The sequence below is a fragment of the Chrysochloris asiatica genome, unplaced genomic scaffold, assembly GCF_000296735.1.
Source record: "Chrysochloris asiatica unplaced genomic scaffold, ChrAsi1.0 scaffold00157, whole genome shotgun sequence".
In the NCBI taxonomy this organism is placed as follows: Eukaryota; Metazoa; Chordata; class Mammalia; order Afrosoricida; family Chrysochloridae; genus Chrysochloris; species Chrysochloris asiatica.
Genome location: NW_006408675.1, coordinates 5,469,678 through 5,485,009, shown reverse-complemented (window position 1 = coordinate 5,485,009; position 15,332 = coordinate 5,469,678). Strand labels below are relative to the sequence as shown.

The 15,332-nt window shown below is 37.7% G+C and overlaps 1 protein-coding gene and 1 pseudogene across 1 annotated transcript in view; one reads left to right on the top strand and one right to left on the bottom strand.

The window, feature by feature from the left end:
- Positions 1–15,332, top strand: part of MAST4 (microtubule associated serine/threonine kinase family member 4) — an 880,190-nt gene that overhangs the window by 789,749 nt on the left and 75,109 nt on the right. Inside the window, exons 8-11 of the mRNA XM_006870995.1 lie at positions 3,835–3,992; positions 5,609–5,684; positions 7,775–7,984; positions 14,314–14,415. Of these exons, the coding sequence (XP_006871057.1) occupies positions 3,835–3,992; positions 5,609–5,684; positions 7,775–7,984; positions 14,314–14,415 (546 nt within the window). The remainder of the gene's footprint in view (positions 1–3,834; positions 3,993–5,608; positions 5,685–7,774; positions 7,985–14,313; positions 14,416–15,332) is intronic.
- LOC102825146 lies at positions 504–3,574 on the bottom strand (annotated as a pseudogene).

The following is a 15,332-nucleotide window of genomic DNA, read 5'->3' as shown; positions in this document are numbered from 1 at the left end:
TTCCGACCCATAGCGACCCTGTACAGGGTTTCCGAGGGTGTAAATCCTTACAGGAGTAGAAAGCCTCATCTTTCTCCCGCGGAGCGGCTGGTAATTTCGAACCGCTGACCTTAAGGTTCGCAGCCCGATTCGTAACCACTACACTACCAGAGCTCCTTAGACCTTCTCAAAAAGGTTTCAGTTTCCTTAGAAAGAAAGCACCATAAATAATAAAAACTTCTAATTAAAGGATGGAAACTATAAAAATTTCATCTGTATTCATATATTTCTTTACTACTTCAGAAGACCTTTCGTAAATGTGTTGATAGTAACAATCACCTTGGAAGGTAGGCAGGATTCATTTATTCATGCCAATAAGGTATCTTCCCCATAAACACTGAAGGATACCAACAAAAGTTTGCTGTTGGACCCAGCATTCATTTATTTTAAAAACAAATAAAAGTATTTTTTTCTGATTATCTTTAATTTCAGAAATTACATTAGGCATATATTTTTTAAATCTATCAAGACAATTTCGACAACATATATCTAAAATCCGTCTTCAGGTTCTTTTGGGATTATTGCTGAGTAAGCAACATTTTTAGTTGTAAGAAGTGTGACTTTGTTTTGCTCATGTTCTTTGAGGAAGAGAAAGTGGGTGTTGGCTGTTCAGATGTAGGTGTTCTGAAAATCAATGCAGAGTTCTTGTCTTTGGGTCCAGCTGGAACATGATTTCAGGTTGCAGAGCTCAGAATCTTTTTCTCTGGTGTTTTCAAAGTGGATTTAGTTGAAGGAGCTCTAGGATTGCTCTTCAATGATGATAGAAAGCTTCGATTTTTACCTTGATGTTTACTATTGCATGTTGTACAAGTAATCAGCAATACACTTTTGGGTCTTTATTTTTTCACAATTTTACTTCTTTAAAACTGAATGTATAACCTTTTGCTTCTCAATTAAGTAGTTTCTGTATTTTGGGTGTCAGTTTAGGCTTGGGTTTGAGGCACATGTGGGAGTTATTCAGTACCAGCAACTGGAAACAATATGATTACTTGTTTCCTCAAAAGTATTTTTAGCATTGAAAAGCACTGGGTGGTTTTATGATGGATGCATATCAATCGCATATCTTTCGGATCATTCTGAACATGGACCGAATGCAGCAGGAGAGTGGCCAGAGACTGACCCACAGCAGAGGCGGCTCTTCTCTCTACCACATGACAACTGTAGGTCTAGAGGAGATTGTGGACTTGGCCCCCGGCAGCCCCAAGGTAGTGCTTCCACTGCATGTCATCAGTGAGAAAAAGCCGAATCTGGTTGTGATTTGAAATTCATTTTCAGGTTTTAAAACGGTAACAAGATCCCTATACTGTACATAACAGCCCAGTAGGAACTGGGCCACAACTCATCAATCAAATATACTAACATTACTAAAGCAGCCAAAATTAACATTCATACCAAGAGTATTGTTGATGTAGTTGTTGTTAGGTGCTGATAATTCAGTTTCAACTCACAGTGACCCTATGCACAAGAGAACACAACACTGTTAGGTCCCACTCCATCCTCACATTAGTTGCTGTGGTTGAGCCCATTGTTGTAACCGCTGGGTCAATCTATCTCATTGAGCGTCACCTTCATTTTCACTGATGTTCGGCTTTATTAAGTATGATGCCCTTCTCCAGGGATTGGTCCCGTCTGATAACATGTGCAAAGTATGCAAGATAGTCACACCATCATCTCTTCTGTAGAGTATTCTGGCTGTACTTCTTCCAAGATAAATTTGTTCATTCTTTGTCTAGCTTTTGCATGCATATGGTGGCATGGGCCAGGAGTACCTTAATTCTCAAGTGATATTTTTGCTTTTTAACACTTTAAAGAAGTCTTTTGAGTCCAATGTAATGCGTCGTTTGATTTCTTGACTGCTGCTTCTATGGGTATTGAATGTGGATCTCAGTATATAAAATCTTTGACAACTACAATCTTTTATTCATTCATCTTGATGTTGCTTATTGAGGGATGTTGTTTTTTTCTTTTATGTTGAGATGTAATCGCTTAGTCAGCTAAATAAAGATTTTAAACAGCTTTCCATCAGTTCAGCTCTGGTAGCGTAGTGGTTACGAATTGGGCTGCGAACCTTAAGGTCAGCGGTTCGAAACTACCAGCTGCTCCGCGGGAGAAAGATGAGGCTTTCTACTCCCGTAAAGATTTACACCCTCGGAAACCCTGTACAGGGTCGCTATGGGTCGGAACCGACTCGATGGAACTTAACAACAACAACAACAGTTGATGTTTTGCCACCAAAAAAGATAATGGTAAATTTATGAATAGAATTAAGTTTCATAGTGCTAAGTTCTGGAACCTTTGATAAGAATTGTGGTCATTTGTTTTTCTTTGAGACATATGTATAGATTCTTAGTTGTTTCTCTAACTTCTAATTTCCTTATCTCTGACTTGTCATGAAGACTGTACTTTTTGCAAGTAATGAACCCAAGAATATAAACTACATTGTGCCCCTAGGAAAATAATGTGTGAGTGGGTTGCATAGTTGGCAAACATGTATGACACATGCATTATTTGTATAAACATATGGCACATCTTTCCTGCTTGCATTGATGATTGTATGCTTCTTTCCTTGATTTTGTGAGTTAACTACTTAGTTAATACGTTTTCTTTTATTCATATTGACAGTATTAGAGACTCTGTTTGTACTTTCTGAATAGAGCTTTAGTTACATCTCATAATCTTTCTAGGACTGCTCTCATTTTTATGGTTTATAAGATCATTTTATTACATTCTCAAGCTCCCTCTTTGTCTCAGCATGTACTTACCAAGGTGTTTTATAATTTCATGGTATAGGGATATGTTTAAGCTTTAGTCATTAATTCCTAGTGTTATTGCATTGCGGTATTTATGTATTGCAGCATTTAGTATTTATGGAGTGTGCTGTTAATGTAATGATCTTATTTTTTTTTTTTAAATAAAGCAAAGCCTACTAGACCTTATATTTTCAAATGAGTGCTATCTCTCAAAAGATGATTATTCTACCCATGTTTCAATTACTCAAACATTTCTCAATCTTCTTGAATAGAACTATGAGTTTATGTACCACAAAAATCCAAACAAAAGCCAATCTCTTTGCTTTATAGCTACATTTTGATGAAAATCAGTGCTGTTTAACCTTTCTCCATAGGTACCTTATCTTTCATAAGTGTCAAGTGAATGTTTTCTAAAGCACATCTATACTCAAGGGATAAAAACTCCCTCCATTGAAGCTGATTTAAAAAAAAAGATAACCAAAAATAACAAGGGGGAAATGCCAAATTTGGAAAACAGTGGCATTATTGAAAAAGTATCTTCTTGAATTCTTCCCCTTTCTACCAACACTACGTTTTGCTGGTTCGTCCATCAAAGGAGACTTATTTATGATCACACATCATGTGATTTTTTTTTTATGTCACCAAAAGGTCATAATGCTTGATTGTGAACTGCAGGAGAAACAAGAGTACCGTATTCAGATGCAAACTCATTTGTGACTCAAGTCACCTGAATTCTTAGCCCAGTAGTCACTGTATTGATGGGGCTCTGACTGAGCACTATCCATTTTCTGAGCCTTGGTTTATCCAGAGAAAATGTTATCATTGGAAATACTGTCTTATAGACAAACAGCAAGAAATATGGGAGATGTTTTGACCTCTCAGAGAGAGCATCAGGGTGTACATATTGGCAATAGTTAATGTCATTATAATATGAAAGGCGAGAGTATAAAATGGTGGAATCCCCTAAGTTTAGTGCTTTGATTTCAGACTCATTTGATAAATTTCTTTTCAAGGCAACATGTAACCTCACTTTGATTTGTTGTAGTCATCCTGTTCCTCCCAAGAGAAGTTACATCAGTTACCATACCAACCTACACCAGATGAATTACACTTTTTATCGAAACACTTTTGTACCACCGAAAGCATCGCTACAGAGAACAGATGCAGGAACACGCCAATGCGCCCTCGTTCCCGAAGTTTGAGGTATGTAGACCTGGCCAAACCCTGTTACGTAGTTGGAGTGTATATAAATTTGTCCCTTTATGGATTAATGTGGTGGATGCAAGGTGGTTTTGAGCCTCAAGGTCAGCAGTTCAGGCTCACCAACTGCTCCTTGGAAACCCTGTATAGGATCGTTATGAGTCGGAACCAACTCTACAGCACTTAGCAACAACAAGAAGTTTGGTTCCTCAGGAGACAGATTCTAAATTAGAGATTAGTGTTTGGGGTGTTTATTCATGATTCCACAGTTGCTTTTGGGATCAACACCAGTGGAAGGAAGTGAGGAGGCAGGACTGGACAGAGAGAGAAGTTGAGCTGCATCACAGACCCTACAGCCTTAGCTGACCCCACCGGTGTCTAGGTGTCAGGAGCCTGTTACCCATCACAGTTACTCTCCTGGCCTAAAATGGCCTGGCCTTCTATCCCCACCTCAGTCACAGGATGTGGGCACCTTGAGAAGGTCCTGACTAGGAAAATTGGCTCACATCAGCCAAGACAGTCCTCAGAGGGCCTAAATACAGAAGGCATCTGCCAACAGCAATAGCTAGACTATGGGTCCTTCTTGAAAGGGCATAGGGCCATATGTCTCCTTATGCACCCCAGGATAGATCTGGTGCTGTAGGAATGAGTGTTTGGCTATAATAAGGTTTTGTTTGTTCGTTAAGTTGAATATCAGAGTTTGCTACAAAGGGTGCCCTTGTTTCTTTTGTACCTTTCTTCCTTATTTAGTATCATAAACACATACCAAACGTAGCCAAATTGGGTAATTGTGATATGTCTTAGATTCTTTTGAGATACAGAATAAAATATCAATTTTACAATTTCATCTAGAGGCACTGTGTTTTATGACACAGGTCTCATTTTGGATTTTATAAAAGAAGTTCCTGAAATGTCCGCTACAATCCTTATCCTTCCACGAATATATAATATTCACCCAGAAGTTGCATTAAGTGTATACCACTAGGAACAGACGCAAATTTACTATTGAAATAAATGGCTAATGAAAAACCCACAATGGCTGTATGCTTCTGTTTCATATTATACAGAATGCCAACCTCAGCATTCTACATCAATATGGACTAGAAAATGGATTTCAATTATGGTATCTGTGCCATGGAAAACACTTAAGCCACTTCAGTGGCATGTGGCAGAGCACAGGTGTATGATCAAAGTGTGAAATTATACTGACAAACGTGTCCAAGATGTTGCTGTTTGTATTAATGTTTATAACTCCTTATTTTGTTTTATACTGGAATTGATTAATTGGTTCCTTGAACTACACAAACTTATACTAAATGCAGAGTAAAGTCTCAATTTGAGAATGTCTTCTGCACCAGTTTTGTATTGCATTTGTAATTATTTTGTAGCATTCTATTTCTTGAACTTTCTTGCTGAACCTATTCAAGGTATCTCTGAGTTTGTAAGCCAGTACATGTGTGTGTGTATACTAATGACTGATTTTGTAGCTTATTACCCAATATACTTTTTCTTATGCAGGTTGCATAGTATTTTGATGCAGCTGATTGTTGACAAATAAAAAGCTTATTTTCATTCCATGCTGTGACAAAGTTTAAAAGGGTAATTTGCTTTACTTGCAGCCCCGGACGTTCTCCCGCCTGCTGTGACCATGAAATAATTATGATGAACCATGTCTACAAAGAAAGGTTCCCAAAGGTAATGAATTGAATTTAAGATGCCTCAGATCGAAAGGAATAGGCAACCTAAGTGTGGAGTCTGTAAGGTGGTTTTGTTCTGGGAAGCAGTGGTCCAGCGCAATAGTAGTGGCACCAAAGCCTGATTAGAAAGCTAAAATTGCTGAAATTTTTAAGCTAAAAATTGCAGAGAATGAACGCTTCTCTTAGGTTGAACTGCGTCTCCTGTGAATCCTACTGGTTGTGTGTCACACACTGGGTAGCCTTGAGAGACATGACCTCGAGGATCTGCTTTGATGGGCCTCTGGACCAGGTGTGCTCCTTGTCACCTAGTCTGAGCCTGTTTCTGTGTCTTCAAACAGAGGCTGTTTTCTCCCTCAGAAGCCTCAGCAGTCAGGAGAGTTGTTGTTGTTATTTTAGCCTCATTTTCCTTTTCTTTGGCTTCCCATCTCTTTCACCATTATGTTTCTAATTCTATTTATTACCTTAGAAGCGAAGACACAGTTGCAATCTCCCCCAGTTAAACTATTAAAAGGAAGTTGAAGCGAGCCAGAGAGGAATTTATGAAAGGGTAATGCTAGGCTTTGGCTGCAAGGAGCTGCCATCTGATAGGCCTGTCCCCTGCTGTCCATGCCTTCCCCATCAAAGTGTCTCTGCATATTTGGGGAAAGACAATTCCTCCATGTCACTCTTGCCCTCACGTTGTGCCCTAGGCAAGAGAACAAAGGGACATCTTTGGTTTCATAAATCAGGAGTAGAGTACTTCTTATTTTTAATGAACCCAGCGTTGATATCATTGATTAAAGCTGTTTCAGCTGTTTATCACATGTCACTTGTCCACCAGGGACACTGATACTGACTATACCTAGTTAATGCTGGGAAGGTTTGTAGTGGAATGAGGAGGAAAGGAGAAGAGGGAATCGCTCTGTATATATAACTAACTTATCAAGGAGGAATGATTACGCAGTAGGTGATTACTATAAATGAAATGAAAGTGGAAAGTGAAATTTTTAAGTTTTCACCAAGGTTTCCCCTTGGGTTTTACACATGTGTCCCCTTAGAATGCCCAATTTATCATTTTGACTACCGTTTTAAAATGATGTCAGTTGAAGACTGTAGAATTATTCAGGAATGAGTCGGAGAGATGGAAACAGTACCATCTCAAATGTATAGACTCACATACAGGAGATGTGGAGAAACAGTAGTTTCACATTTTGATATTTTTGTTTAATGAATTGTGTAGCAGTACTTTTTTGACTTACCCACGTTTGTGCGCACACATGTATGTGTGTAACATATTATTTATCCATTCATCTGTTAGTGGGGCCATAGGTTGTTTCGACCTTTTTGCTATTGTGAATAGTGCTTCAGTGAACATTGGTGTACAAGTGTCTGCTTAAAGTTCCTGGTTTCAAGTCTCTTAAGTATATACACCTAGTAATGGAATCGCGGAGCCATAGGAAGAGTCTGTGTTTAATTTTTTGAGGTTCTGTTTTCCATAGCTATTATACCAAGTTATTTTCCCACACAACATGAACAGAGATTCCAATTTCTCCACATCCTTAACAATACTTATTTTCCATTTTTCTGATAATAGCCATCGTAGTTGGTATGAAATGGTCATGATACATCCTTATGAGAAAGGAAGAAAGATAATACAAGTTGTTTACATATAGTACATTAAGACTTAGCCAGGAAAATAAACTCTTGGCTTGCTCTGTGGAACTCCAGAAAGCCTTCATTTTTTAAGTAGTCAAAATTTTTTAGTAGTCAAAAATTTGTATTTTTGACAATTCACCTTAAAGGGCTCAAAATCTGAAACGAAAGTATACTAATTCACAGGTGTTATTTGAATTGTCAACGAAGTTTGCAAGTATTGTTTTATCTTTGCTATAACTTAAGGGGAAATAATGCAATTTTTATCTTGAGGCAGTTTCCCTTATATACCTCAAGACTTCTTCTACTTAATGGGACTTCTTTTTAGTTTAATTTCTAAATTTCTATTTCACCACTTGTGAAGGTCTTGGAGGATGCTAGGTAAATATGATGATTTAATTGTCCACATCTGTGTTTCCTATGTCACATCTGTGTGTGTGTGTCTTCTCTAAATAGGCTACAGCTCAAATGGAAGAACGTCTAAAGGACATTATCACCAGCTACTCTCCTGATAATGTTCTTCCTCTAGCGGACGGAGTGCTCAGTTTTACTCACCATCAGATTATTGAATTGGGTCGAGATTGCTTGGATAAATCCCATCAGGGTCTCATCACTTCCAGATACTTCCTTGAATTACAACATAAATTAGATAAATTGCTACAAGAGGTATGAACCATTCACCCTGAAAAGTTTTATGGTTTATTTTGTTTGACTCTTAAACTTTTTTTTTTTTTTTCATGAGAACATTTTCCTAAAATTGTTACCATGAGATGGTGTTCATATTTCAGGGAAGCAAAGGGAAAAATAATGATTGCTGCATGCTATAAATTGATTCTGGTCATTATTTAGAGAAATAAGAAGTTAATGCAATATAACCTTTACAGGAACCTTGGGCCCAACAATGTATAACTCTAGTATAAGTAGATTGTGAAGGATTTTTAAGCCGTGATTTTTGTCCCCCTTCACCATAATGCTATAAATTGCCTGAATGCATGTGCATTATTTGATGATGCTATCTAGTTCTAATATCTGGAAGAGCTAAATGGAAAATTGCTGCCTTCTTCCAGACTTGGTATCCTATTAATTAATCTGCAAGGTGTTGAGTAGTAAATGGTAACTTATTAGTGTTAGTTCTTCTTCTAACAAAATATCCAATTTCTAAAATGACAGATAAACATAGAACTTGTCTAGGCCTAACACTTGTATAGCTCCTGATAACAACCAGGACAGGAAGGGAGTATGTTTGGTGGAATGGAAACTGTACGTAATAGTACCCTTCTGCTTGAAATTGATCAGCCACAAGTGAAACCTATTTAACCTACTTGTATTTGGATAGATTGCATTTTTTTTTTTTTTTTTATCTCATAGGACGTAAATCTTGCCCATGTAAACATAAACATAGATAATCTTCTCAAAGCATGAATTTATGAATAATTGCTACAACTAAAGAAAAACACTAGCATCCTACTTTTCCAGAAATTCCTATGTCCTTGTTCCTACTAAATTTTGTTCTCTTGAGATTTTTAATTAAAAAGAAAAATCCCCCTTTAGTTAGCAGTGTTTTCCCCCTTTCTCAACTATATTCACAAATAGAATTTTTTTTTTTAAGTTTTTACTGTGAATTAAGTGATAGTTTACATGGGAGAACATCAGTTTTACAGTCATCGTTTCATTGCAATGATTATAATCCCCGCCATGCATCATCATTCAACAGTATTTGTTTCTATTCCCTCTGTTTTTGTTGTTGTTGTTGTTTTGGGGGCCAGGGGAAGGATGTACACAAAAACACTCAGGAATATATAATCATTTAAATAATCAAAGGGCATGTTCTGCAAGCCTGCCTCCTGGGCACCAGAACACAGCCTTTCTCTTTTCATGAGTTTAGAGTCCTCAGCTGCTCTTTCTCTCCATGCCCTCATCTCTGCCTCCATTTCTGGTGTCACTGCTTCTCTAGATAGGGTCCTGCATTCTGCTCATGCTCTTTTCCTTTGACTCACCAATAGAATTTTTGATACTCTGTGCCCATTTCTCACATTTCATTTAAAGTTCACTAAAGCTTGGCTTCTCAGACTGTATTTGGTAATGAACTCATTGTTTTGGGGTTTTATTGTTGTTAATGTCCAATCAGCCATGAATCAATTGTCTTATAAATTAAAAGGAAAATTAATTTCTAGAAACCTGAGCATGCTCGCTCGAGTCACATCGTTGTTGTTAACTACCGTTGGGTTTATTTTCACTCATTATAACCTTGTATAGGTTTTCTGAGATAATAACTCTTTGTGGGAGCGCAAAACCTCTTCTTTCTCCCACAGAACAGCTGGTGGGCTGGAATCAGCATCCTTGTGGTCCCAGTCCAGTGCTTTTCCTGCAGAACCTCCGGGCACTTTAGTGTCTGGTATCTTGGTGATGTAAAATTGTGTCTTGTTGGTGTTATTAACTGCCCTCAGTCAGTCCCCAGTTCATGGTGACTCCAGGTATAATAGAATTTGACCATTGTGATCCATTGGCTGGTTTGGAGAGTGGATTGTCTGGCCATTCTTCCTAGGCTGTGTTAGTCTGGAAGCTCTGCTTAAACTGTTCAGTGACATGCGAGGTTCCCTGACAGACGAGTAATGGCTGCACTTGAGATCCACTGGTTGGGAATTGAACTCAGGTCTTTTGCATGGAAGGTGAAGATTCAACCAGTGAGTACCACTGCCCTCACATAATTGTTGAAAAAATTTCCAAATGCTTATTTTCAATATTTCTACTCACCACATCCTAATTTATGGTTTGTGACCTGTCTTAGGATCACACTTTGAGTAGTACTGTTGTTGTTGTTGTTAAGTGCCGTTGAGTTGATTCCAACCCTTAGCAACCCAGTGTTGGGTTTCCAAGGAGCAGCTGGTGAGCTTGACCCACTGACCGTGCAGTTCCAATGACTTTGCATTCTGACGCATTATGCCAGTAAGTCAGTGAAAGGGGTTCAGAAGCCATTTACTAGATAAATATTTACTAAGCACCTGTGTCGCACATCATTCTAAGTGAAAATATACAACATATCGCTGCCCACTGAATTTATACTTTACTACAGTACTCTGTAGTAGCTGGTAGCGTAGTGGTTATGAATCGGGCTGCGAACCACAAGGTCAGTAGTTTGAAACCACCAGCTGTTCCGTGGGAGAAAGATGAGGCTTTCTGCTCCCATAAAGATTTACAGCGTCAGAAACACTGTACAGGGTCACTGTGAGTCGGAACCGAATCCACGGCACATAATAGCAACAACAAACAGTACTCTGGGGAGTCCTGGTATGGCGCTATGGGTTAATGCTCCAGACTGCAAAATGATTTGAACTGCAAGTTCGGTGGTTCAAGTGCACCAGAAGCTCCTGAGAAACCCTATACAGGGTCACTATGGATTGGAACTGACTCGACGGCACTTAACAACAACACAGTACTCTGGAGTAGAGTATAAACACACAATCTGTGTGTTAGCAGATCTCTCTGTAATCTCAGACTTCTATGTCCACCTAGCTGCTGAATACTATTCCATCTGAACTACCCACCAATGAAGTAGATGCCAACCTGCCCCAAATTGGAATGAGCATTTTCTCGAGCAAACCTTGCTTGTCTTGCATTCTTTACTTCCATCATTGGCATCACTGTTCCCTAGACACTTGTTAGAATTTGGAGTTAATAGACAACTCCTTTTATCCCTACCTTCCCTCAACCACTAGACTTTCAAAGTGTCCTTCCTAAATAGTTCTCCAACCCTGCCCTCAGCTTCTGTTCTACAACCACTCCCTAGCCCAGTCCCTTGTTCCTTTTGGTTTGCATTTCTCCATTTCTAAGCCCTCAAAGTCATATTCCTGTGCAGATGCCAGAACATCAAAATCTCACACTCTTCAGTAACTCCATTCTGTTTACGTGTAAAAGCCCCAACGTGGCATATGTGATCCCCAGATGCACTGCCTTTCTCTCCATGTCTTTAACCATAATGCATTGCAGTGATCTTTTAGTGAACCTCACTTCACCAGCAGACAGTGGTTTCTTTGAGCATAAGGGACCATTGCCTGGCATGGTGTGTATCAGTAACTCAGTAACTCAGGAAAGGAAGAGAGGGGCAGAGGATGGAGAAGAGGGTGGAGGAAGAGCTAATTCTGCTGCCCAATTTAACCAAGTCAGCTTCCCAAAAAAAAATGCTGGAAACACTATGTATATTACTCTTTATGAGAATGCCTGAACAATTGTAGTTTGGTATTTGGTATGTTTTTGAATGGAAGAGTCAAATCAGAGAGGAACTCTGTAGTTTGTGTCTGTGAGATACTTCTTTCATGCTAAAATTCTGTCCCAGGATACTACCACAAATAGTCCTTCTGGTGTTTTTCATTCTTTCATAGGCATTTGGAGAAAACGAAAGAATTGATATCCAAAGTGATTTGCATTGATGCCCCCAAGTTAGTTTTGTTTCTGTAAAGTCAGCAGTTCAAGCCTACCTCAGAAACCATATACAGGGTCATTATGAGTTGGAACCAACTTGGTAGAATTTAACAACAATAGCATGGCAAATTTGGCAGATTATCCCATGGAGATTTAAAGATATATGTATTAGGATACATATTAGGAGATCTTATGAATTGGCCGTTATAATGCATGAAAAATTACTTATTTTTTTTAAAGAATATCTCTTTGGGGCAGAGAAGCATGTATAGTTATAGCATTGTTAGGCATGAATAAGAATGCTTTTTGTTATATCTTTCACAGATAAACATTTTCTTTCAATCCTTTTGTGAAAATTAAAACTATCTTCAGAATCATATTTATATTGTCCATCCAGAGCTTGGAGCAAAAATATTGGCAGGGGAATTTGCCCTTTCTAGGTAGAAGAAAATTGTAGGAACTTGCTTTGGTTTCCCCATGCTACAATTGTTGCCAGACTCCCAGCTGCTTTCTCCATTGTCAGTCTTTTGTGTAGCCAAGGAAAGGTACCCTTGAGGTTTGAGTAGTGTGATTTAACTGATGCCTTTTTAAAGTCCTGAGGTCCAGGTCAATTCCAGATGAATGCTTCTATGTCTCCATCCGTCTTTTTTCATTTAGGTGTGTTTAGCTAAAGAAAATAAAATACATGGGAAGCTATAATCTACTCTCAAATCTGGGTCACAGTATTTTTATAGTAGCTAACACTTAATGCCCAAACACATACAGGTTATACATTAATGCTTCCCTTTGGAGCTTGCTACCAAGGAAGCAATTTCTCTTCTTATGCTAATTTTGCAGTGTTTTCTTTAACAACCACCCCACTTTTTTTAAACAAACCCCCTTCACACCAGTAAATAAATATTGGTTGAATTGAATGATTGTATTTGCCCTTGTTGTGGTGGATAATTTTTAAATGTACGAAGTACAATGAACTGATTATTTTTACAGTTTCGAAAATAGAATTTGTATAAGGGAAACTTTTTGTACTTTTTAATTGATATAATTCTTATTTCTCTTTGAAGAGACCATTAAAAGATATTCAGACTGCACTTATTTATTTTTATTATTGTATGTTGTAACCCTTATAGTTGTAGTTACTAATTGGTTTTCTTTGAGTAGATTCTACTCTACCTTTAATCACCAATGGTTATTTTCCCTGTTTTTCTGTCATTTAAATGTTAGCTGTTTTAACTGTATATCGTTTCTAGATTTACATTTGGGGAAAGTGCCTTTGATGTGATGACCTAAATTCTGCAAACACATTGTTGCTAAGTACAATAATGTTTCATAAATTTGGTCTATCGGTTCTTTTCATGTGAAGAGGGCTGGTTCTTGTCGTGATGAAGCACTTCCAAACATAATTGTAAATGTTTATTTCTGTGTCTGTGAAATTACATCGTACTGTACCGGCATCTCTTTGGCATTTGTTATTTTTAATCCTCAGATGAAAGTAAACTGTAAAAAATTGAAAATTAAGAAAACTTCAAAAGTGAACTCACACAGAGAGATTTATATTAGGACTTTAAAAATGCAGGTTGTGTATCTGCATTGTTACATATCTACCGTGTTTATTTAAGAAAATGTCATTGAAAATAAAAATGTCTACTAACAAACTGTAGGGTAAGCACTGGACTGCATTAATCAAAAGTCAACAATTTGAAGACTCCAGTCACTTGGCTGGAAAAAGATGAGGCTTTCTGCTCCTGTAAAAATTTACAGCCTCAGAAACCCTATACAGGGTTGCTATGAGTCAGAACCGACTGGTTGATACCTAACAATAACAAGATGAACAAACTGAGCTTGCTTTCCTCTGTGACTTTTTTTGTGCTTATTAGCTTTTGCATGCAAGTGACATGTAAAATAAAATAAAATAAAAATTGAAAGTTGGTAATTTTTTTATTGAATTGAGTGCTGCCTAGGTTTAGTCTAATGTATGAAATGGGATTTGTATGTATGTGTTCAAGTATAAGCATTATGTAGCTAACATTTATAAAAAATAAACATTTGCTTGCTTTTTACATGTTAGGAGATAACTAATTAATTATATTAATTAATTATATTCTGTATATAATACATCCCATGAACATACTAAATGCCCAGGGTAGCAAAACAGTTCTTTAGTCTCTCACAAAAAATAACCATGCTGAGCATTTCATACACATAAAATGTTGCATCTGCAAAGTAAGGGTTCAACTGTCCACTAAGCTTGTACCATATGCTCAATGAATCATAATCTTTTTATGCCTCTTGTTCATGTTTCACATTATGACTATAACATTTGATTTTTAAAAACAGATCATCAATAAAAGTCTTGCCATTTAAGTTTGGCTAGTAGAGCCATTTGGTAGAGAAGTTCAAAAGTGTCCATTTCTGTAGAGATGATCATGCTTGTTTATCCTGCAGAGATTGAAAAATTATTTTCGAAATCACTTAATTTTTGAATATTTGTAATTATCTAATTAGCATGCTTTGCTGAGCTTCTTTTCCATTTACTGGAGCAACTCCGGTTCATCATTCTCTTCGTTGCTCTTTTGCAGGCTCATGATCGCTCAGAAAGTGGAGAGCTGGCATTTATTAAACAACTAGTCCGAAAGATCCTAATCGTCATTGCCCGTCCTGCTCGCTTATTAGAGTGTCTGGTAAGTGCCTTACAGTGTTATTTATTGTTCGCTGTGGGAAAGCAGTGACCGGCAGACAGTTCTGGTCTCATTGGGTTTCAAGGACCCATGGGAAGATTCATAATGAACTGCAACTTGTGCTTTTGTGTGGGGACATCATATGTGCTGTGTCTTTCCTGATGATAAGTAAGATTTTTAGGACTTGTGTTGTATGAAATGAGAGCCATGTCACATTCTGAGCATACTTGAAATAGTATCATGAAGTAACATGTATGAGCTTATTTCAGTGTAATTACTTACACTTAGATGGAATTTCCGAGATTCAGAGGCAGGCAGTCAGAACTCTGGTACACACTGACCAGTGGTTATCATTGCTGTCTTGAACATACGGCGTGTTGGCAGGACATTTGGGAGAATACAACGGGGCATCGTACAGCCCTGAAGGAATGAGATTTTGGAGATTAATTCATGTTATCAAAAGTATTGTGAAACCTGAGAGAACTCAAAAGAGCCAACTTGTTTTTCCTGGTCTCCCAAGTTTACCATCTTTGACAAGACTGTTCTAACCACTTTTCTATTAACTCTCTTTGAATTTTCCTTCTCTGACAGGTATGGACCTGACACTCGTTTCCGTTTTTGTAGGTTTTATGGTATATTCTTTGACCAATGATCCTTTTCCAGTTTTGAGAGTTTCATTTTATTATTTTATTAAGTTTTGATTGAGATTTTGGTCAAAACAGGAAATATGACGCTGTGACATAAAAATTGCTGTAAGATACTTAATAGAGCGGGAAAACTTTTCCATTCCACTGGCCAGTAAAGTAATGATAATACCATGTATAGCACAGCGTTTTAGGATCATACACACATACATACGCATGCACACATTATGTACATATATAGTTGTACTGCTTTGGCATTTCTGCTTTAAAAAAAAA